Genomic DNA, 23906 nt, shown 5'->3' on the forward strand with positions numbered 1-23906 from the left:
ATCAATACTGATCAGATAGCACTCGCTGAGTAGTTCAAGCTTTCCCTTTTACTAACCAGCAAAAATATCACTATTTAAGATGGTTCTTTCCATTTGAGCTGAATCATCCAAGAAAAGAGATGGACCTGTTCACTGCAACAATAATCTTAAAGAATTTTTGTTTCTAGAACTAAATGAAAGGAAACACCTTTTACTGCAGAAACAATTTTAATCAGATCAAAGTGTACAAAAAACTATCAGAACAAATGGTAGATGAACAGGAGACTAAAGAGTAATTGTGGCCTCACTGGACAATGTGTATTACATATCACCTTAATCATTTGAAAGAGAATTGGGACACTTTTTTTTTTTAAACAACAGTTTTAAAATTTTCCATCCTACATGCTTATTCTGTCCATTCTACTGTTGCCGCAAATGCAGGAGTTGCATGTTTCAGAGGAGCCTGCAGCTAGAAAGGTTTAACTTATCTTTATTGATTCGATTCATATACTTTTTAACAAAACTTTAACAGGTTTAATTTTTTTTAAAGCTTACTTGCAAGTCACGTTTTATAGGCAATACTCTACCACCTAGCTTTGGTAGTGGTTGATGTAACATTTTAAAGAATATTTGCTATTCACACAATTTGCATTAGATGTTTAAAATACCATGACTGAAACAAAAGTTAATTCGTCCAAAAGGACAGTCAGAGGCTAAAAAGATACAACAATCACCAAAAGCCTTTACTGTATCATAGTCACTTCAAGTGTTGTAAAGCAGTTTTCTACAACCTTCAGCTTCTCTTCAGAAAGCAGGTTTTCTTGCTTCAGTTGTCCAATGAGAGCTTCCAAGGACCTGAGTCTCCCCAAAGTTTTTATCTCCTGCATTTCAAGTAGAGTTATCTTGGAGTGGAGCTTTGAAATTTTTTGCCAAAGGTGATCTCTGTCTATGTCTTGTTTGCAGTATGAATGCTCATTTTGCAATACTTCACTTCCACCGTATGCATTCATATACACAGATTGATCTGTTTCTGTCTCCTCTGTGTCAAGAAACTCTTGCTTAATAGGCAGGAAAGAACTATTTACTATTTCAGGCGCTTCTGAACTCTCGGCTGGCACAATAATAGCAATGACAGATTCTTCACTTCCACTGAACTGTTCAATTGTTTGTGTGACTGTACTCAGTAAAACTGCATTTTCACTTGTTGGCTGTACTTCAACAGAGCAGCCTACAACATGAGAGTTAGGATTTTCAATTGCATAGTCAGTAATTGAACCTAAAGCATTTTTCAGCTTTAGAGATGAATTCAAGTAGTCAGGGTCAGTAAATTGCAAGACTGTAGTGGTGCAACCTACTGGATCCTCTGCAGAAGTATGAGCACTGGTAGATTCCATGCTTTGGACTGCTGCTGCCATTAAAACAGGATTAGGTTGGTGTATATGCTGCTTAGATGAATTATCAAGAACAACACTGTCTGCCTGAAAGTCTTCTCCATTTTGAAGTTGCAGTTTTTGAATTTGTAAAGGTTTACTCAATGCAGTTGAGCAAACTACTTCTGCTTTTTCACCTACATTTTCTGCAATTACAGGATTTTTCTTTGGCGTACAAGGTTCAAGTGATACACGTGCCTTCTCTGACACGACATTTGTATTTGTTTCTTCCACATCTTCTCTCTCTATCTCTTGTGAGCTGTTCTGAGAAGAATCTTTTTCCTAGAGGAAAAAAAAAAAAAAAACCAAAACCAACCACCTTGTAACTAGGAAATCACTTGAGCATAAAAAAATTGGGCAAATCTCATTCTATACTATGGTACTGCATAAAGAGTAATTTAGATGAGCGCTGTTTAAAAACTACACCAGAGACCTGAAAATTCATGTAAGCATCTTCCATAACTTTGCTTCAGGTCCTAAATGTTAAAATACTATTTTAAAGCTCTAAAGGCAATAATACTTTTTTTTTTCCTTTTTGAAACTCTACGGAACTTTACTCATTTACACGAGTCATCATAATTTTAAAAGCACTTGAAGAGAAGCGGCTACACAAATCTGTCTGACAAAGACTGGCTAGCACCTCCTATTCCTACTTGAAACATTGTATTAAATATATGTATATTAAATATACACAGTACAAGATTTTTGCATTAAAGATGCAACAAAGTTGGTTTAGAAAGATACAGCAAATTTTTAGTCATGCGGTCTACCCCAAAGAGAATTTAACAACAACAACAAAAGATTATGAACACAGACTTGCAGAACAGTGAACATATTCATGCACAATCACACAGTCTGATTTTTAAACAAGCAATTCAATCCTGACAACTAAAGTTCGCAATTCATAAAAATGGAGAACTTTTTTTTGGATGGATAGAAGTCTTAGCAGAAGGATACAATTTTAACAAGACTTCAAACAGAAGCTGGTACTGAAAGAGGGACAATTTGAAGCTTATCCTTTTTAGCCACCTTTTTTTCCCTTCCTCCACATAAACTATATCACCACATAATTAGATTTAAGATCAGTATACAAACAAGCTTTTTAGTATGTCAGTCAGTGAAACAAAAATACACTAATAGTGAGTGTCTTATTTTTTTCTAGTAGGTTTGATTATGAAGAGACCAAGCTGCAGAACTTGTGTTAGGCCTGTGGACTAAAAAACAAAACCAAAAATGCCCAGAACAAAAAGACCAGAATGAGAAGCAACTTTAACTTTGCTAACTAAATATAGACCAGGCAAAAAAAAAAGTGGCGGGGGGGGAGAAGAAAAAAAAGAAAGGGGGGGGAGGGGGGGGAAGTCCAGGCTGAAAAAAGAGATGATCATAGAAAAGATAATTTCAAAGTGTATGTTCATAGGAGTATGTAAGTAGTCTGAAGTATCCTAAATACATTAAACTTTGTAATTCAATTTTACATGAAACTTCAGTTTTAAAAGGACTGAAAAATGTATACAAAAATAGAATTCATTTGGTTACCTTTATCTTTTCAAAGGTGATACTTAACATCACATCAATCTTAGGGATTTTGAGAGAATGAAGTATTTCCCTTTGTTCTACCAGCAGCTGAAAAAGGCCTTCTCAGAGTAAATCTTTTAACTAGATGAATCTCTTATGAAATGAATTAGGGAAATGTCCCCCAAAACCTTGCCTATCAGAACTGCCATTAAGGCTGAAGGAAAGGCACCAAAAACACCTCTCAGGATAGAGCTGCTTGAAGACAGACCTTTACTTTCATTGAAAAGCTTTCTCATCCATCCGTCCCTGCCCTCACACTCTTCAAAATAAAAATCCTTGCAAACTGATGTAGAATGGTTACAGATATCGAAACGCGGGCAACTAACATTGCTCTTGAGACACAAATATTCTTTATTTAGAAGAAGAAATAATATGAAAAGTTTCCTGAAGAATCATTAAGCATTTCTGGGAAGATACCTTTCGCCTGCTCCGTAATGCATAAAGCAAGGTAGTAGAGAACAACATGCAAATACTGCAACTCTTCACTCTCAGTTTTCCAAACCAAGGGTTTATAGCCAAGTGTTGAAAGGCAGCTTGGGATCTTATTCCTCTACATAAACTCAGGAACACACTAACAAGGGATTCTCCCCCAGAATAAGGAGAGCTCTTTCCCATGTCTTTGTGAATATTCAGTCTACGTAGAAAATTTGGGTTTGGGGCAACTACAGAACCAGCAGCCGAGTCAATGGATATTGTTGATTTGTTGAGGTGGTCACTGACAGGATATCTCTTGATGCTTAGAAAAGTGCAGTCAGAAGCATGAGATTAAAAAAAAATAATGCCAGAGAGAGAAGTAAGACCCCAGGAAAGCAAGTTCACAGTATCACAGATACATAGAACTGGCATCTCTTTCCTTTTGATAGCAGGGAATTGATGGATACATCGAAAGGGAGCATAGAATATTCTTTTTCCAAACTGGATAAATCTCTCTGGGATTTCCCAGGTATATATTGCTGATGCAAAAGTAATTTAGAGAAACTATTGGTATGTTCTTGGTAACACTACTACATAAAAAGTGTGACCTTCATAACTCTACTTTGTAGGTGTACTATGACTGGTCTATGGTCACATGCAAAACAAAAGAGAATGAAGAGATGGGGAAAAGCCAACTTTTCTTGGGGGTTAAATCACATAGTTTATCTGTAATTGTACAGAAGCACAGGGCAGCAAAGTCCAGTTCCAAAGTTAGGGCTCCCTGTTACAATAACAGCACAGGGAATTCAGGGATATATCGAAGCGGGTGCAGGGGGGTTGGAAGGAAAGATATTTATTAAGTTCCTACTGCCATACATTGCAAGATTTTCTATTTTTGTATTTGAGAGATTTATCAAGATTGCTTTTCACTCTACAGAGTCAAAAGCAGTCTGGACAACACTTGCAGCTATTCAAGAAGACGGAGAACTTCATGACTAAAAATAAATTGTTTTGTAAAATTAATTAGCCACACATCTCAGTTTCAGCAATTTAGCCTTAATTCCAGTCCTTCCATTTCTCCCACCTCCAACATGATGATCCAGAGGAAGATAGTTATGTGCCAGAAGAGAACTAGCATAGCTTTGATCAAGAGTAGGTGCCTGTGTAGCACAGTATTTTTATGTAACCAATAGTACAACTCTGTGAAAGACAGAAAGATGGAATAATCTTTGTGGCCTATCTTCAGCAGTCTACACTCCTGAGCTCTTAGGTGTTAGAGAGCTTAGGGACAGGAAAGAGAAATGCGTAGTTTGAAAATAACACATTCCAAAGCCAGTATTTATGTACAGTTAATAAAATGCCTTAAAAGAACATTAATATTTTAATTAAGAGTACTTGCACAGGAAAAAATATTTAGAATCATAATATTCTCATAGGAAATTTATTTTCCTGTGGGAAATTTCCTACAGGAAATGCTTCTGTAGTTTCCAGTTAAAAAAGATATTGAACCTCCCGTCAAAGTTGTTCTTCCTTTACACTACAGAATCACATATTTGTTTTGTGTCAGTGCTGGCTGTTGACAAAATGTTTTGATGGACAGGAATTCTATTTTTAAAATAAAATACAAATGTATTACAGATAATCAGAACATCTGTATCATATCAATAGTTGGTTAGCTTTGTACTACAATAAAAAAAGATAGGAATACATTACCTCATCATTTGGGGAAGAGAAAATTGTTGGTACAGCAGTATGTTTCAAGTATCGTATACCCCATCGCACATCAAGGGAGTCGGGGGTAAAATGATCGCTGCATAGGAGCTGGTGCTTGCTTGGAGTCCATGCATCTCGTTTCATATTCCGCAACCATTTCTCAAGTCTCTCTTTATCATGAAGTGGAAATCTTTTTTAAAGTAGTTGAAAACACAAACAAAAACACAAACAAAAAACCTGTTATTTTTTTTCTTTCTTCTTTTTAAATAAAGAATATCTCATTATTGCTTACAAGGTAGTCTTTCCTTACAAAAAGATTAAAATAATAATTTTTAAAAAAGTTTAAATATTAAATGCTAATCAGGATGTCACTTACATGTTAATCCAATAATTATCCAAATTTTTTCTAGCTGGATGTTTGCTCCAGAGTTCAGCAGCAGAATTTCTGTTGATTTCTGCTAGCCGAGGGTTTCAGAACCCATGGGCAAGAAGTTTTGAAAGGTTTGATCCTGCAGCACTTGCTCAGAAAGTAGTTCTGCTGAAGTGAGATGAGATACTCTGACTTCACTTAAAAAAAGTTACGTCTGGCCCTCATTTTAGAAATAGTATTTGTGAGGCTTTTCTGTCTTACTAGACACAACGACGAACAAACCCTTTTATTACTATTTTTTGTTTAACAGAGTACCTCTTAATATATGTCATACTTCAGATTATCAGATAATTTGGAAATGTGACTATTTCCAGTGCAGGATTTAAATCTTCTTCAAAAAGCGAATACACACAAATGCAAAGCATTTCTGTATTTTGTGTTTCAGCAATTAAGCCTTCTTACAGTGTTGAGAGCCCACACAATATTATGTAATCCATAACTAACTTTTCAACCATCTAACCTACTTGAAAAGGAAAATGAAGAGTATACATGTTCACAGAAAAAAAAAAAATTGATTTTGAAAATATATGCAAACGGTCAGACAAATTACATGGGAAAGAGAACTAAATTAAAAGAAAGTGGGCAAAGATATGCAATTTACTTAATTAATCGCAATACACAAATTAAAGGGAAATTAAAGGCTCATTATGATGCATGTACAGGCAAGCAGTTACGGTAATGGTAACACGAACATTCAGACCACTCTTGGCTCTCATCTCTTACCAGACAGATATCAGGGTATTTTAAATGTGCTTACAGATTTCTCTGGTGCATATCAAGTTTATTTTAACTCTAGCATGTAACGACATAGGATACATAAACCATAACTTGAATTCTGAGCACTGTAGAATGACTCCTGTCAAGAAAACAATATTCCTTAGAATAGTGAGCAATAATAATTAAAAAAGATAAAAATCTATGGTTTTGTGTATATGAAACTGTAAGAGACAGATTCTTGTGGTCATTAAACCTGACCTGATTGTAACTGTAGGATGTAAAAACTATTAGCTGTTGGCAGTATGATGGACAACAAAACATCCAGAGGTGAACAAGTGCCTACAGTCTCTTTACAAGAGCCATTTTGTTTTACTCGCTAAACAGAAATAGAGCATTCCTATCTCCATTTCTCTTCCCTTGGCTCTTTTTTCCTTCTAATTAACAATCAGTTCTTTTGGTTATGCTTATTACCATACGTTTATGGAACGTTAATGCACAAAAAAATTGGTTCTGCGGTGAGGTATTCCCACACAACAGAAGCTGGGGAGAGAGCCTGGAGTGCTGAGTGTCACCCGAATACTAAGAAAGGCACCAGTCAATCAGGCTACTACTTGGCAAACCCTAGATCCCACCCTCAAATCCCTGAAGCTGCAGGTTTCCTCCAAAAGCCACCCATGGCAACAACTCTCTTATGCAGGCCCACAGTGTTCCAAAACGGCAAACTCAAGATGATTTTGAGAGAAAAACACCTGATATCCACAGGGTAAATGTGCATGTCTTCACCCCTTCCCCAATCTTTTGAATTTGTTGCCATTTAAGTTTTCAAGTTACCAAGGAAACAGAGCAAGCTTTTCACATAGCTGGCTCTGAGTATCTGCAGGAATGCAAGGAATAATGCCGGCAAGAACACAATAATTTCTGAAGGACAGGTTAAAGGTTCAGCCTTTTCAAATCCTGCCTACTTAGACCGTGTATGCCCAATACTCACATTACATATATTATACAGCATGCTCCATGAGTAACAGAGCTTAGCCTGGGGTGTCACTACATAGGCCCAAAAAAGGCTCTCAGGAAGAGGATGGCTTCTTTCAACTGAAGGTCATGATACCAGTTGCACCCTCTGCAAGAAGGTCTTGAGAACATTTGCTTCCACTGCCGTTACCTTTGCAACACAGCACTCACTGCTTTCCCCACAGTCAGCCAGCCTCAGATGGGAAACAGAATAATCTGTAGTGAGAGACAATGTCTAATAGCGAAATTTATTATGTTATCTTAAGGGCAACCTCGCCAAAACCTGCTCCTGCTTCAATATCCCCTTGCTTATCAAGGGAGCCTGCTCTCTGGTGTAAACAGGACACAAAAAAAGGAAAAAGGAAAGAGGAACGGACAGAATTTATTCAGCAACTGCCACCACTGCACAAGTAAGGCAGGTGAAGAAATAAAACAAAGAAGGGCAGTTAGGCCTGCTGAGATTAGGTCACAGTTAAAAAGTTCAGAAGGGGCTCAGACCCAAAACCACAGAGCAGCAGAGGACTTTGGGGTGGTAAGAGGCAAGGGAATAAAACTTGCAATTCCTATCAGTAGTAGCTGCTAATGTAGGGCAAGAGATCTCTCTAAACCAAATCTCAGCACCCTTTCTACAGGCCCATGATACTCATAATGCAGCACAATTCAATGGCTAGATACAACAGCTGTGTTTTTGCAAACATCTTTATATTGACGCCATACATTTGAATCTAAATATGTATCAGCACTCAAAACTTGTTTTGATCATCCATGTAGCACTCACATTCTCTAAAGCAATATAAATAATCTATTTCCCCTCATTTTCATGATTGTTTTATGACAAATCATGTATTAAAGATGTGCCAGGAAAAAGAGCTTTCCTTGAATCTAAACTAAATTCCCTTTCAAAGCAGTCTTCCTACATAGTCTTGCTGATCTTGGAATAACCATGACTACTCAGCAACTGAAACAAAACTTAGTTAGAGGTATAAATTTTGCCCAAACAGACTTTGAGACTAGTTGTAGAAATTTATTCTTCAAATTTGTCTTAAATGCTACAAAATTCCTTCTGTTGACAAACGCTTATCATACCTTTATTCAACAGAAATAGATTAATATTTAGTTACCTGCACTGTGCTCCTCTCAGGGTTGAGAAACACTCACCATTCTGGGAGTCAACAGCCACGTAACTGCAACAGTACAGAGGTTACTGCGGGCTGGGATGGCGACCAATCCATCAGGTGGCCGGACAGTACCATGCAGCCACAATAAACTGATTTTTTGGCAACCGAGCTAGTTAGCTTCCAGCTAGCTCAGCTGCCTCCAAACAAACCAGCAACGCCTCTGTTGGCAGCGTAGGCAAGATAATGATTCGAGTGGGAATATTTAATTGTAAAGACTCAATATATGCTTACTTTCCTACTCTGCCAGACCCTTCGCTTAGCTTGCGAGCTGTCAGACGCAGGATGCTCGCCTCCTTCACCATGAAGCCCCAGCCTGCAGTAAAGCCTGCCCTGCCGAAACACCCCTTCCCCAAAGGCCGCCAGGCGGGTGAAAACCGGGGTAACCGGTGCCGCTTGGCTCCACCAGCTGAACAGCCTCACGATTACAAGTGCAAATTTCATTCCTTAGCCGAACCTCTCCGGTTTTCGCTTCGAGAGCTCTCCGAGGCTGCTGTACCTCTCCCCCCCGCGCGAGTACCGCCCGCCTTGGCGGGGTGTGTGTGAGGAAATACTCGGCCTGTCGACCCTTTCCCCTTCCCCTCTCCCCCAGAGGTGAGAGCGTTATTTCCCTCCAGCCTCTCGGGACCCGGCAGGGTTCAAAGGCGACTACCAGCCCCTCAAGTTACTCCCTCGGCCGTTTACCCCCCTCCTCCGGCTCCTGAGGGGCCGCGGCGGGCCTCGCCTCACTCGAGGCCGGCCCCTTCGGCGTTCGCCATCCCCAGGGCCCGCAGCCTACCCAGACCCTCGCTCCCCCCCCCGCCGGCCACTCACGGGTAGAAGCTCAGCTTGCGCTGGTCCCTGGCGCTTTGGCCCCCTCGGTTCTTGCAGCAGGACGCGGCGCAGTACCGCGGCATGGCGGAGCGGGGCGGACCGGGCGCGGGGCGGAACCATCCGCGCAGCGGGGGGGCGGGAGTCACGGGGACAACGGCCTCCTCTGCCTCCCGCCGCCGCCGCCTCCTCCTCCCCCCCCCGCCCCTCGCGTCAGGGTTGAAAAGCCCCGCCCAGCGGCGGCGGCGGCTGTAGCAGTAGTACTGGCCGCCCGCCTGCCTGGCCCCGCGTCACGTGGGGCCGAGCGGCCAATGGCGCAGCGCTTCGTGTAGGAATCGCGGTCTTGGGGAAGGGGAAGGTCTGCGCGAGCGCCGGCGGCCGTTGGGCGGGAGCGTCGCGCGGGGCGCTGAGGGGCAGCGGCCTCTGAGGGGCAGCGGCGGCGGCGAGCGAGGGCTGAGGTGGGGACGGGGCCTTCCCCCGACGGCGAGAGGGGCGGCAGTGAAGGGCCTGGGCCGCTGTGGAAGGGCGTCTGGAGGGGGTGCTGAGGTAGCTGGAGGGAAGGAGGGCGCGGAGGGGCCGGAGAGGTTAAGGGGGCTGGGGGACGGGGGGTGGGGACGGTGTGGGGTAACGGGGGGGGGGGTGCGGCGCTGGGACTCGGCATGGTGGATTTATTTGGTCCTTGGGCTTCTCTGGGCTCTCGCTTCTCGCTAGGGCCTTCTGTTGTGGTCTTTTCCAAGCCTGGCCGATTTGGAGGTGGGACAGTGTCGCTGGTATGATCTGGTACGGCTCTAGCGAGGTTCATTAGGGGTCTGGTTAGGGCGGATGATGCCAGGGGAGGCTCTGTTTCGTTTCACCGTTCTCCAGAGCAAGATTCAGGAGCCGCCTTCTAGATTTGGCTTTCCGGTCAGTATAGGAAAGGCCAAGGAAAGTACAAGCCCCGGAGTTTGACAGACTTTCATGTAGCTGGCAGTGGACTAGGAGACTTGCTTACTCATCGGGTTAGTCGTGATATGAGAACCAATGGAGGACTCTGGTAACTTTCTTACTACTAATAAATCGTTTACAAAAATAACTGTATGACATCAGGATTCCACTGGATGTGCATCGCACTTCCTGTAACCAGAGCAGTAGTGATGCTGTGGATTTTCTGAGTATGTGAGATTTTGTGAGTATAAGCATTAACCTAAGGTCTTTGGTAATTAATTTCAAAGAGGGATGGAATAGGGCGTTGGCATTGCAAGATGGAAGTAGCTCCTTATTTTCTGTATGTGACAGATTTTATTCCAGGTGCATCATACTTAAATGTCGTTTCATCATGCAGCTATTGATAAAAGTTAATAAACTGATAAAGAACTGATTGAGTGTTATCACCTCTATAATACTTTTGATAAACATCAGGCAGTATACTTCTTACACCAAGCTGAATAGTAGTTGAGATCTGTAACTACTCATCCAACAGAGTTAAATAAAATAATCTGTGTTAATAAAATCTCTAACTTTACTGCTAGATGTACCTAAATAAAATGTGGTTCTTCATAACTGTTAGGAGAGACTGTTTTGTGGCATGAGCTTGCTGTCAAGGATTACACAGAAGTACACTTAACAAATTCTGGAATGTGCTTTAAGTAACTACTGTGCATAGCCTGGAAAGTGAAATTTATCTGTCCCTTTTCAAACGAGAAACTGAGGGAGAAGGGAGTTAAGCAGAATAAGTGTTTAAAAGACTTAATTTTGAAAGGGATTGTAAAAATAGGGATGGCAGGGCGGAGGTCAGGCATTTAACAGTTGACTAGCAATGCTAAGATGCTGACAGCATATAAAATAGGTATTTCCTAAAAAATAAATTGAATAATTGATGATGGTGTCTAAATATAAGACTTACTATGTCTTTGTGGTAACCTTAAGTTTAAAATGCTCATACTGGAGTTTCATTTCTGTTTGATTTTCATTTATGTTTCATTTTATTCTTGTATTTGAGTTTCATTGAGTTGTTCAAGGGAAGCATTAAATCTGTCTATTTAAAATATAGTGAAACTTAAGTACTGATTTCTCTTTTTTTTTTTTTTCAAATATGCTTTAGAAATCCAGATAAAAGTAGGGGCATTATAGCATAGAACAGAAATCCTAATGTAAAACTGTAGAAAAAGGAAAACTTAGGTGTAATTCATTATCAGGAATAATAGAAGTCGAGACAGGCAGAGCAGAAGACTTTAAAGGGGTGACTTCATGTTCTCAAGCTGTGATGAGCTTGGGAGTTATAAAAGAGGATTTGGATCTTAATGAAGGACATAAACTGCTCTTTTTAGCTCTTTTTGTGTTTAATAGTAGAAGAAGGGAGGCTAGCCTTAAGACAATGCAGTAGGTGATTATAGAAGCACTATGCAGGTGTGGGGACATGAAATAAAATAAAAACAGTCTCACATGTGAGATGATCTAAATCTGTATCTATAAAGCATAAACAGGAAGAAAGCCCAAAAAGTGTGGAAGGATGTACATGTGTGTAGCTCTTAGTGCCCAAGTGGCAAAGTTTCAGTTTAGTGAAGTGGTGGGAGAAAATAAGTGGAAAAGCCTTGGAAAGGCTGGTACAAAAAATATGTCTGGTATCATGCACGAAGAATACTGAAAAGAACTGTCTGTTTAGTATCTAAGTGCACTGATCAAAATACAATTTGTTTCGACTGCTGCTCCTTAACACTTGATATCATGCAGGCTGCTAGCCAAATAAATGCTTAAGAGGGCATGGGTATGTTAATCTTAGAGCTTTTTGCTCCTGCCTCGCAGCATTCATTTTAGTCCCCAGCTTACCTGTTAGAAACTGTATTTATTTCCATTTTTGGTGTTTGGGTGTTAATTTTCTCTACAGGGTATGGACTTCCTATTAAAGTCTTGATTGTGTTATGTACTTGATACTCAAAGGTTTTGAACTCTGCATGACCAGTGTTTGGGTCACACACCATCTAAAAGTATTCTAACTTTAATGGTACTCAGACTGTGAGGTTAGTGTATTCAACTTTCAGGGAAGTAATACCGTTCAACTGAGTTGTACTTAAGGTACGCTCAAATCGGTGTAATCCAGTGAGGGGGACATGTTACTTCTGACATCTTCAGGGCCTTGTCGTGCATTGTGCTGGTTAGGTGACAGCCAGCATTCTGTCTTTGAACAGGCACGTTTCTGTACTCTCTGTTTTAAATATAATGCACAGGCCTAGGAAAAAATAATTTGATCTCCTCTCCTGGTAGGAAGAGCTCACCCTGTCCTTCACAAAAATCATGAAAGATCATGTGGCTACGTGGAACTGATTTTTCTTATTACTTACTTATGCCACAGTTTTTTCCCTGAGTTCTAGCATCAGTTTGTTTTAAAATGTAACTTTTTGTCAAACGCATTGCTGAAAAAGAGTTAAATTTTTAATTATTGAAGCTGCTTGTCTTGTATAGAAGACTTCTTTTTTGAGTTCAGCTCAGACATTGAGAGTTTCGTGGGTAAACCTTTATACGCAGTGGTATTTATCAGATGAATTCTTTGATATCAAACAGACTTTTTTATTTATAGTACAATTTAATATGAAAGTAAGCTAAGCCCAGCCCATTGTAAAGTAAAGGAAAATGTGCTCTGCTTGACTGAACTCAGTACTCTGAGTGGTTTACTCTTTATCACGTTCTTAGGTCAGTTAAATGACCTTCTGAAGGTGAGCATGAGTGTCTAACAGTCTTGTCTTCCAGCACCTCGCAGTTGATCTGTAGGCCAGTTGTGTTTTCAGGCCCTTGCTGTTGCATGAGCTAATCAGTGAATTGGTCTTCCACTTGTCCTGGTTTAACCCCAGCTGGCAATTAAGCACCATGCAGCTGCTTGCTTATTCCTCCCTGCCTGCCTCCCACCCTGCCCAGTGGGATGGGGTACATAATTGGGGGGGGCAGGAGGGGGAAGTAAAACTCATAGGTTGAGGTAAAGGCAGTTTAACAGGACAGAAAAGGAAGGGAAAATAATAATAATGATAATTGAATATACAAAAGTGATGCATGGTACAGTTGTTTGCCACCTGCTGACTGATGCCCAGCCAATCCCTAAGCTGTGGTGCCCCCCCAGCCACCTCCCCCCTAGTTTCTATCCTGGGCATGATGTCATATAGTATGGAATACCCCCTTGGTTTGTTTGGGTCATCTGTCCTGGCTGTGTCCCCTCCCAGCTTCTTGTACACTTGCAGCCTCTGCTGGTAGGGCAGTGTGAGAAGCTGAAAAGTCCCTGACTTAGTTGTTGCTAAGCAGTGTTTATGCTAAAATATCAGTGTGTTATCAACATTAGCCTCATCCTAAATCTAAAACACAGCCCTATACCAGCTACTAAGAAGGAAGTTAACTTTATTCCAGCTGAAACCAGGACACCAGTACTGAGTGGATTTTTGCAACCTTCACTTTAATTTAGAGCTGCTGTGTTTACGGTCCTAGAACTCAAGGATTGGTTTAAAGCTAGTTAAGGTATGCCAGCATGAACTGTTTGTTACAGTGAAACATATTGTATGTGTACTTCAACAGCTCTGTGGGAGAATGTATGGTTAAGGATACACTGAAGTGTGCTTGTGATGCATGTGAAATGTGAATTCACAGTGTTTTCATTTACATATTCTGTGATTATGAAACTAGGGGAATGGAGTTTGACATGTGTGAAACAATGTGTTTACACGTCTGTCACTGAGTGACTCCTGAAACATACAGGTCTTCCTCTTCTGGCTTATAGCTGTACCTTTAATTTGTTGCAGAAACTGAAATAACTAGTTCTTCAAGTATATTTCTTCTTCTTTCTAGGAACCAGAGAAATGGCAACTACGCAATCTGTCTTCACATTTGCTCTCTGCATTTTAATGATAACTGAATTAATACTGGCTACAGAGAGCTATTATGATATATTAGGAGTTCCAAAAAATGCATCTGACCGCCAGATCAAGAAGGCGTTTCACAAGCTGGCTATGAAATACCACCCAGACAAAAATAAGAGTCCTGGTGCAGAAGCAAAATTTAGAGAAATTGCTGAAGGTAATATATGCTAACCTTAGTCTTAATAAATTAATACATGGCTTATATCTGTGAGCAGATGTGGTTACTTAGGTTTGCTCTGGTTTTGCTGAGTAAGAGGTTAAAAGATTTTTTTCTTGTTTCTGTTTCTGTGTGTCAAATGTCCAGTATCAGTGTCTGGCTTGTTTCTGTGTCCTTGTACGTAGGCAGGCCTTTTACACAGTTTATGCATTCCTGCTTATTAGGCTTTTTGGCTTATGCCTCTTGTCACAAAAACATACTTGGCAGTAGGACAACTTTAGCCCTAGGAGGTTAATTCTTATCTTTTGATCTGTCTAGTAAGATCCAGCTCAGGATTACTAGGGCTTCAGGGGGACCTAACAGCAACCTTCCAGTAACTGTGGGGAGATTATAAAAAAAAAAAATACAGTAAAGTGGTTCATGGTGGGAGTACAAGAGGTTCAGAGCGGTTATAAGGAAAAACTTCTTCATCTTGAGGATAGGCCAGTGTTGGAACAGGTTGCTTAGAGAGGTTGTGAGGTCTCCAACCTTGGAAATTCTTCAGGAATGAGTGGATAAAGCCCTGAATAAGCTGGTCTGATCTCATATCTGACCCTGCTTTGAGCAGGAGGTTACGGTACAGATCTTCTGAGGTCACTTCCAACCTGAGTTACCCTGTGGTCCTAGGAATACACCATTCATAAGTGTTTTGTGATAAAATATAATCGTGGAAGTGGATACTCAAGAATAGAAAAAGGCTTGCTGAAAAATCAGGTGTTCCCACTTCTGATCCCCATAGACTCTGTTATAACATCCATCTGTGTAGCTCTAACTAAGCTAGCAGGAGATTTCTGGGTTTTACCTTCTTGTCTGCAGAAAAATTATTTTGAAAGAAAGCTAGTCATTAATATAGTGAAAGGGAGGGACAGTCTTGTTAGATACTGTAGTTGTTAGCACCTATTGCGGGAGGAATTGGGAACGCTTAAGTGTTGAAGTATATAGAATAGTTGCAAGCATTTGACAGATAAGAAAATGGAAGTGTTTGAAATACTTAATGTTTCAGAATAGGTATATTATCTGTCAGAGTTTCTGCCTTGGAACACCAGTAGCTGTAGTTGTAGACCAAAGATCAGATGGAAACCTAATTTCATTTCAGATATATCCAGTCACAAAATCTAGGTTAATTGTTGAACTTTTGAAAAACCAAGAATTTGGACACAGGGGAAACTAATTCCCTTTATCTCCTTGATGTTTATCTTGTTGCTTAGTTGTAACTGCGGTCTAGCTAGAACCTGCTGGCTGGCTGGCAAGTAGTTTTGCAGATACTGCACTGTGTTACTGTGATAGGAATGCAGTAGGCAGTTCATTTTGTTAGGTAGTGCTCCTAACTCATCCTCTGTCCTCCAGTCTTTCTGATCACCATATGTCATTGGTATTTTCTTTCAAATATAAATGCTAATCTTTATTGCTAGTTAAGCTATGTTGTATTATGTGAATTTAAAATTTTGAGGATATAATCTGTCCTCATAGTATAGCTATATCTATTATTATAAATAAATAAATATTTGTTTTGAAACAGCTTATTTTGGATTGGAAAAAGTTAAACAAATGTTGACCTTCGTTGGGCTTGCATATTGAATGAAAGTCTTGCTTGAAACTTGTCCTGTTGAGGGAGTGGGAGAAAACTGTTCTTTGTGTATGGTTTTTTTTTGTTGTTGTTTGTTGTTTTTTTAAATGAGAATGTAAATAAACTTCTAAAACTTTTTTTTTAAACGGAAATAGCATATGAAACATTATCAGATGAGAATAAACGAAGAGAATATGATCAGTTTGGCCGTCATGGAGGACAAGGAAATAATGGAAGCCCGTTCCATCAGTCATTTAATTTCAACTTTGATGATCTGTTCAAAGACTTTGACCTCTTTAGTCAAAACTCACGGTCCAAAAAGCACTTTGAAAATCACTTCCGAAGTCATCGGGAAGCTCACAATCGGCAAAGGCGTTCTTTCCAAGAGTTCTCCTTTGGAGGTGGACTGTTTGATGATGTGTTTGAAAATATGGAAAAAATGTTTTCGTTTAGTGACTTTGAAAATGCACACCGGCATGCAGTGCGAACTGATACCAGATTTCATGGATCCAGCAAGCACTGTAGGACTGTCACTCAGAGACGAGGAAACATGGTTACCACATATACAGACTGTTCTGGACAATAATCTTTCCTTTCTTTTCATTTCTTTTCTTCTTCTTTCAACATCTTCATAATCTTTCTTGGTTTTGTGCTAACACGGAAAAAATTCTTTGAACTGTTCTAAAAAAAGACTTAATTGCTATAAAGAAATTGTAGATGAAAACTAATCTTCAGAGTAGAAACAACATGCATTTGGGAAGTAGATGTCTCTGTAACTACTTAGAATGGGAGAGAAATCTCATGTGACGGAAGAAATTATGTGTATTTCAGTTTAGTAAACACTTTCCATAAATCTGAACTTCAACACAAGATATATATTTTTAATTTGAGAAATGTAATATAATCTTTTCATACATGCCAATTCAGGACTGTTTGAGTTACTGGTGCATGGATTGCAGCAGAGGAGAAACTTTAATTTTGAAGTGCTGCTTTTTTTTTATCACATCTTTCCAAGTTTTCACTTGCAGTTTTTACCTGATACAGACTTATTGTGCAAATTGGATAATTTACGCAAACTACCATCAGAAATATGACTTACCTGGATCTTTGTTACTCTGTCCAGCATTGCAAATATATTAATCATAAAACACTTTTTAAAGTTGGAAAATAACAAGAGGGAATATGTTAAGATTGTGCTTCACCTAGGAGAGTGATGTTGGAATTAATTCTATTTCTGCATAGCCTTTCATTGGCCTGAAAAGATCTTGGGATTTGAATAACCCTTGACTTATTTAAGGGATATTCATGTATGTAAGCTTGTGTGCATGCAAGGTCTTTTTTTTTTTTCTTCTTTTTTTTCTTCCAGAATACAAATATCTCTTTATTGAGGTTTGGAAGAGCATACCGAAAACACTCTTGTTTTATGCTTATTATATTACCACGTGTGCAATGTAGTTTCCTTAGCTCAGTTTATTGAACTTAAGTACTCCTCTGTGCTCTTGTGAGCTTAAACAAGATAAGCTTGCCTGCGGATTCCTAGTGTTTCTGGAAGGGCCTAAATAAAAAATAGATAGATTGTGTTTAGATTGACAGATTTATTACCCGTCAGCAGGAATTTTTCAGCATTGTGATTTGAAAGGTAAATTCTTAGCATAAACACAGAGTAAAACTGAAAATTACAATTGTTGTATTCATCTAATGCCTTGTGGTGCTGGAATCTGCCAATAAGGACAGTACTAATGGGTATCAATTTCAGCACCATGGAAATCCATAACCAGTCTAAACTATTTAAAAGTAAAAAAAAAGAAAAAAACGAACCCACAACAAAACCCCTGACTATTTTAACTGATGTCAAGCCAAAAGTTTTGTTTTATTTCTTAACTAGTAATACAGGTTTAGTATATTAAATTGGTTCCCCTTAGTAAGATTACTGGCACCACCTACATATTGCTGTCCCTTCAGAATTGAGATAAGAATTTACCTTTCAGATTGATTGCATGAGCAAAATGAGCATTTTAAACAGCAGGGTTTTAAATAGGCTTTGAGTTCTTAAAATCTGTATCAGAAGAGATTTAACCCTTTGCTTCTCGGGTGGATGTTGAAAGCTGCCTATTTGCTGAGTAACTTTAACCTTCCCCTCAAGGGTATGTATTATTGCTTGTTCAGTTTTCGTTCTCTAAATACTTGGAATGGATTGTTGCATTATATTAAGTGCTTTTCCTTTTCCATGTTCTTTATTTATTAATAGACTAATACCTCATATATGGTCTTTTATCAAAAGCCAGTAATTTGTGCAACATTATCGGAATGTGCAATATTCTTATAATAGGAAAAGTGCTGGAGTGAGTGTGTTTGTTATTTCCACCCTTTTTCTGTTTAGAGATTTTTAGTTTCTTCTGTATAATTAATATATGATTCAACCAAAAGTTGTAATTCATGTAGACTTCTGCATTTTTTCTTTGACATACTCCATCAGTCCTGTGTATGAATCAAATTATCTGATTCATATCATATGGGCATCTAAGTGAACAAATTATGAACTTAAAGTTCTTAATTACTTTCTTTCACAGGTATCAAGGTATTTTTAGAGGTCATTTCTGTATGCATTTGAGGAGAGTTGTTCTCACTGAGAAGACTTTGGAAGGATGTGGCCTTTAGTATTAAATATAAGAGTATTAGTGAATGTCCTTTAGGGATGATGACTGCTGGAACTTAGAGGTGGAAGCCAACTCTAGAAGCAGGATGCAAAGGTAAAATGTTAATCCCTTTCTTAGTCTAGTAAATATTTTCTTAATTAAAAAAAAATGTGGAAACAGCAGAATGAGTAGTTCTTAAGTGTGGGAGAAGGAATATTTAAAGTTCCTACTAGAACCAAACCACTGACTTCTCCAAAGGTAGTTTTCTCCAGTTACGAACATGGGTCCATTCCCTAATCCTGAATTACAGGAATAATAGCTAAAATGATCACTGTAAATTGTAGGAAACACAGCCACCCCCAAAATTTAAGACTGTTTTAAGTGACTGTGTGAGGTCACCATCTTTCAGGCTAAGCTTTTAGGTGAAAATCAAGGGTCCTTGGCTGTTCCTAGGTTAGCTTCCCCTCTTTAAGGATGCTCCAAACTTTATTCACACAAAGTGTACTTGTTTTCATTAACTCTTTAAAGTCAAAGTGTGAAACCTAATAAAACAGTAGGATTGCTAGTTTTCTAGCTGATAGTACCTTAAAAAGACTTCTGCCTAGTCTATTTTCATCTGCTTCCATATTAGTTCTCTTCATTACTTGTCATAGGAAAACCAACAAATACTTTTATTATTCCTATGGCTTCTCCAAGTGACCTTTCTGCTTGTTTTGGTTGTTGATCCGAGGTGAAATCCAAAGGAGAGCTCATCATTAGTACCGAAGAGTCTCGTGTATTGCTATCCATATGACTTCCCATGATGGCTATGCTTTGAATAGACTTTAGCTGAAGAAATTCAGGCAGGCTTTCCTCAGTCAGCAGTCTTCAGTTCCATGGCTGTCAGAACACAAGCTTGCGAAACATGTTGTGCTTCTCACTTCTTCAGAGCTCTTGCACATTCTTTTCCTATTTTTAGTGTTTGCTTCATGGCAGGCTCTCCAGCGGAAGTCCTGATATAGCCTTATGACACCCCCTACTTCAGAAGTTTAAGTGCCATCTTTGATCTCCATATCTTGTGAAAAGACCCAGGAAAACCTAATTTTTTGTTGTGTGAGGGTGAAAAATACAATTCTTAACTATTTTTTGAAAGGCATTTATGCATATGTAACTCCATATGGTTGAGTTTCTAAAACTTTACAAAAAAAGTGGTTTTTTCATGTTTGTTTTTTCCATTATACTTTTGAAACACAGTATCTAGTGGAGATGAAAGTACTGTAAACTTAATTAGGGTGCCATTACATTAAATGTGTGAAAATTGTTTGTGTGATGTCGTCTTTTTTTATTTTTTTCCTCTCCTTCAAGATGTAGATGGAAGCCAAATTCAAGTGGGTTGTGTGGCACTTGTGTTTTATGGAACACTTTGGCCTCTACATTTCCCTTAATGGTCTGGTGGGGTTGGCAGGGAGAAGACCATGGGGTTGAAAGAAATTGACTTAATTTTACCTGGTTTGGTTTTTTTTAGAGATGTTAGGAATTGGTTGGACTTTTTTCTGAGAGGTGGTGGGTATAAGAGCTGAGAGACTCTGCCCTGAACTGTTGGCTCTCTGCCTGCTGCCTGTGCTCTGACCACCCTGCTGAGGTGCGGGAGAGCAGTACGATCAAGGCTAATCAGGCTAGGTTGCCACTCAAAAGTGCAGATTCTGAAGCCAAGGTTAGGATATGGTCGTGCCAGTTTGAAAGTTGACTGCAAGACTGTGCTTGAAAGTTCTTGTTTTCTGGGTCTAATCCTTAGAAGGTGGAGGTTATAAAAGTTTTGGGGTTTGGTATGTCTTAGTGGGCCATTCCTCATTAGAACAGTCTTCCCTGGAACCTAAGCAAATCTGCCATCTTAGCAATGCAAAACCAAATTTTGAGGACTAAATGTGTTGGAGACAATGGAAGATATGTGTTATTTTTATGCTGAGCAGAGTGTTGTTTTTAAATTATTTGTAAATTGAAAACTTGCATCAGAATTGTCTGTTGGACTTGAAACAAAAGCCTTGTGTAGAGCATGTTGACTGTGCCATGTATGGGGCTTGTTTCAGAATAAAATGCTGTTCAGAGGATCATCTGGCTGTGGTGGCTGACATGGGTGAGCCTGACAGGTCTGCCCTTGGGTAGTGATTCATACAGCCATGCTGCTGACTTCTGTAGCGTGGGCACCTGTTTCTTTAGGGACTGGATAGAGACCAGCTTTGTAGAGGCCCCTCAGCAGCTGTGATATCAATTGGCTGTCAGTCACTCCTAGCATAAGTCTGAATCAATTCTAGGTTAGGGCTGGAACTCATCCTTGATTCCAGTTTGTTTAAAAAAAACCAAAACCCAACTGCTTTGAAGTGATGTACTCCAAAACTTAGGCACAGTGGCAAACATTTTATATGGGGCATGTTCCCTGTTAAGCAGTGGGTTTGATTCAACAGCATTTATTTTCAGAACTATGGTAACACTGAAATGAATGTTATTGCTTGTGTTGTTGCTCCTGTCATTGCAGTTGCACCAAAAGGTGCTGTGGAGGAGCTCAGGTCACTAGGGATGGCTGCAGTATTCTACCAAGACTTTGAGACACTAACTGGAGGTGGTGGACCATCTTTTTCAAGCAGTTCTTCTGGGACAGACCTCCAAGGAATGAATGTACACCTGGTTTCAACAGATATATATTCACTGTTTTGGGGGTTTTGATGTGGGGGAAGGCTGGGGTTTTTATTTATTTATTTTGACTTTTGTTGCAAGTCTGTTGAGAGTCTGAGTTGTGTGTTTCTCTAGGCTGGCAAAAACCGACACACTTCTCAAATGTATGGTGAGGAGAAAGAGGGAGGTGCCTGACCCATCTTTGCTCAGCCTGACACCGATTCTCCAGCCATAGGCAGCTAGGAAGGGGTGCCGATGGTCATCCTGATCAGCAGTGCTGGTGTCTGGTTGCTGTGGGAGTGCAAGCCTGACCTCAGAGCTGTCTACTCCAGTGGAGGTGCATGGGGTGTTCCCATTGTGTGGGTCTGATGGTTGGGCTTTGCAAATACTGCCACAGGCTCTTTTGACTTGCAGATGAAAGAGAGACTAAGCTGAGGAATGTTTGGATCATCTGGGTTTGTTTTTTTTTAACTGCGTGGAGTACTTTGGCAAGGAAAAACAGGAGTGGAGAGAGGAGAATGAGGAAACCAGTAAACCAGTGCTGTCTGAGCTAAGGTAGAGAGGACCTCTGTCAATAGCTCATTTTATTAACATGTTTGTGGGGCTGCAATGTCCCAAGTCCGAAGCTGAAGAATTGTGGCTAGCATACATCTGGAAGACAGAAGTGGAAGCAGAGACAGTTACAGGCTGGATGTAGAGGAACCGGAGGAAATAACGTTTGCAATGATTGCTCTGGTGTTACAGTTCACGCAGCTCCTTATGCTTCACAGCACCCCTCACTGCGTAAGGATGGCAACCTCTACCCTGGGACTTCTCGACGAAGTAGTCAGGATGAAAATAGATGTTTCTGTTTCAATTACTGGTTAGGACCTAGACGAAGTATTCATTTGTGTGGCCCTCTTTTTCTCCAGGTATGGCTGCCTGACTAGGGAGTGTGTAGTGGTGGTAGGGTAATTGGCCTGGCTCCAGAGAAAGGCCAGGAATTGTGGAAGGCACAGGTGGCATAAGCACTGGTGGTGTGGCTCGTCTTCCAAAACATGAATCTCCTGCAATGCCAGATGGAGCATGGTTTTAATAATATGAACTGTGGGGCGGACAGGGTATGGAGATGTGAGTGTTGGGGTGACTTCAGGTATGTTACAGATGTACTGCAGTATATAGATGAGCTGCAGGATGGTGTCCTCGGCGTGATCTGCGGTGTGGAGGGTAGTGTAATGTTTCAGAGTTCAGAACATCTGCTGTTCAGGGTGGATGAGGTCAACCTGCTCCAGAAGTGCAGAATATTGCGTAGTCCACATCAGCTGACCCCGGGGGCTATACCTGTGTTGCTGTTTCCTGAAACTCTAGTTTCCAGTTTCATGTCGAACCCTCTCGTTAGGCAGCACTTGTTACTAGAATTTTATCTAGATGTGAGAAAGAGAGAATACATTTTAGGTGGTTACTTGTTGATGATATTGCCATCATCTGTTCTTCATCTCCCACTGGCACAGAAGTGAATATGCTAAATGTGAAACAGGAAAGATGAAGTGAGCCTTGTCTGAGGGGTCCCACTTGACTTTAATCCATTTCACTTTAGCACCTGGCACTTGCAAGATTTTTAGCTTTGAATATGCAGGATTTTGGGTAGCGATCTAATGAAAAGTTGTGTATTATGCCCACAGGGCAGGAGTAACATACGTTTCTCTTCTGCCATGCAACAATAAACACTTCAGAGAACTCAATTAAATTATAAAGTGGAGCTGAAATGCCTGTCCTGGGGCAGTGTTCGCCAGACTCTACTACTGGCTGAAGTAGGGGAACCCATGGAAATGCCATGATCATAATGCTGAGCATGCAGAGCTCCAGCTGGGGAAGAATATACTCTCTCCTCTGCCCAAATTCCTTAATGAATCCAAACAATGACTTTGATCCAGACTTTCTGCTTTAATATGTAAATAGGTGACATGAAAGTTGTTTTAAAATAATACTGGTCTTTGGCCTGTCAGGCAGCTAACGTGTGCTCGGGTGGATGGTTCTGCTACCTACCTCTTGGTAGCTCAAACTTGGAGACAGGTGGGGAGGCAGGGCAGAGGGAGTGCTGGGATCAGTGTGCAGATGTTATCACTTGTGTACAAATAAAGAATTACCTGTGCAGATGGAGCATATATACAGCTTGCTTCTGCTAGTTGCTGAATGTAGATGTTGTGACTTGTTGGTAGAAGTGTTATTAAAATCAAGAAACACACATTGTCTCCTCCTCTTCTTACAGCTGCCTTCCCCCCCACTTTTTTTTTTCCTTTTGATGACTGGGGCTCTGCTCTACTCCAGTCCTTCTACTTTGCCATTTGGCAATGGCTATAGTTACTGTGTTTCTACTTGCTTTGCAAGTTCCTGTCAATTCATTTTAGTCTGTGCATACAAAACATATTGCAACCCAATGACATTTTTTGAAATGGTACAAACCATTTCAGTGCAACCTAATTTCCTCCTGTCTGTCTTTCCCCATTTCCTGTTAGCCAAGTATACAGTATGGGGTTTTGTACATGTTTTCTGCTTTTATTCTGTCTGTGGGGGACAAATGATACCGAATCTTGCATAAAGTGAGACAGGTGCTGACAGATATCTTACATAAAATCTGCTGATATAAATTCAACCTACAAATGTTTAAATAAAAAAAAAAAGACCTGGCAAAATGAATTTATGTCTGATTAGCACTTTGCATGATAACCTAGAAGTTTAAAATACCAACTC

At 40.1% G+C, this 23906-nt stretch overlaps 2 protein-coding genes across 8 annotated transcripts; one reads left to right on the forward strand and one right to left on the reverse strand.

The window, feature by feature from the left end:
• Positions 1–453: 453 nt before the first annotated feature.
• Positions 454–9418, reverse strand: THAP5 (THAP domain containing 5). Of its 4 annotated transcripts, none has more exons than XM_075059166.1 (4): positions 9258–9418; positions 8391–8453; positions 5112–5301; positions 454–1691 (listed from the first exon to the last, which is right to left on the reverse strand). In XM_075059166.1, the coding sequence occupies exons 1-4, from the start codon at positions 9338–9340 to the stop codon at positions 723–725; spliced, it is 1305 nt and encodes a 434-aa protein (XP_074915267.1). In that variant the 5' UTR covers positions 9341–9418; the 3' UTR covers positions 454–722. The 4 variants fall into 4 exon arrangements, with proteins under 4 accessions (XP_074915267.1, XP_074915265.1, XP_074915263.1 ...); XM_075059164.1 differs by lacking the exons at positions 8391–8453; positions 9258–9418 and adding exons at positions 5488–5646; positions 7247–8383; XM_075059162.1 differs by lacking the exon at positions 8391–8453 and having other exon boundaries at positions 9258–9415.
• A 148-nt stretch (positions 9419–9566) lies between these two features.
• Positions 9567–19829, forward strand: DNAJB9 (DnaJ heat shock protein family (Hsp40) member B9). 4 transcript variants are annotated; one of them, XM_075059170.1, is made up of 3 exons: positions 9567–9607; positions 14057–14285; positions 16047–19829. In XM_075059170.1, exons 2-3 carry the CDS (start codon positions 14069–14071, stop codon positions 16475–16477), a joined length of 648 nt encoding a protein of 215 aa, XP_074915271.1. In that variant the 5' UTR covers positions 9567–9607; positions 14057–14068; the 3' UTR covers positions 16478–19829. The 4 variants fall into 4 exon arrangements, with proteins under 4 accessions (XP_074915271.1, XP_074915269.1, XP_074915268.1 ...); XM_075059168.1 differs by lacking the exon at positions 9567–9607 and adding an exon at positions 9613–9712 and having other exon boundaries at positions 14058–14285; XM_075059167.1 differs by lacking the exon at positions 9567–9607 and adding an exon at positions 9678–9800 and having other exon boundaries at positions 14058–14285.
• The last annotated feature ends 4077 nt before the right edge of the window (positions 19830–23906 follow it).

The sequence above is a fragment of the Buteo buteo genome, chromosome 28, assembly GCF_964188355.1.
Source record: "Buteo buteo chromosome 28, bButBut1.hap1.1, whole genome shotgun sequence".
In the NCBI taxonomy this organism is placed as follows: domain Eukaryota; kingdom Metazoa; phylum Chordata; class Aves; order Accipitriformes; family Accipitridae; genus Buteo; species Buteo buteo.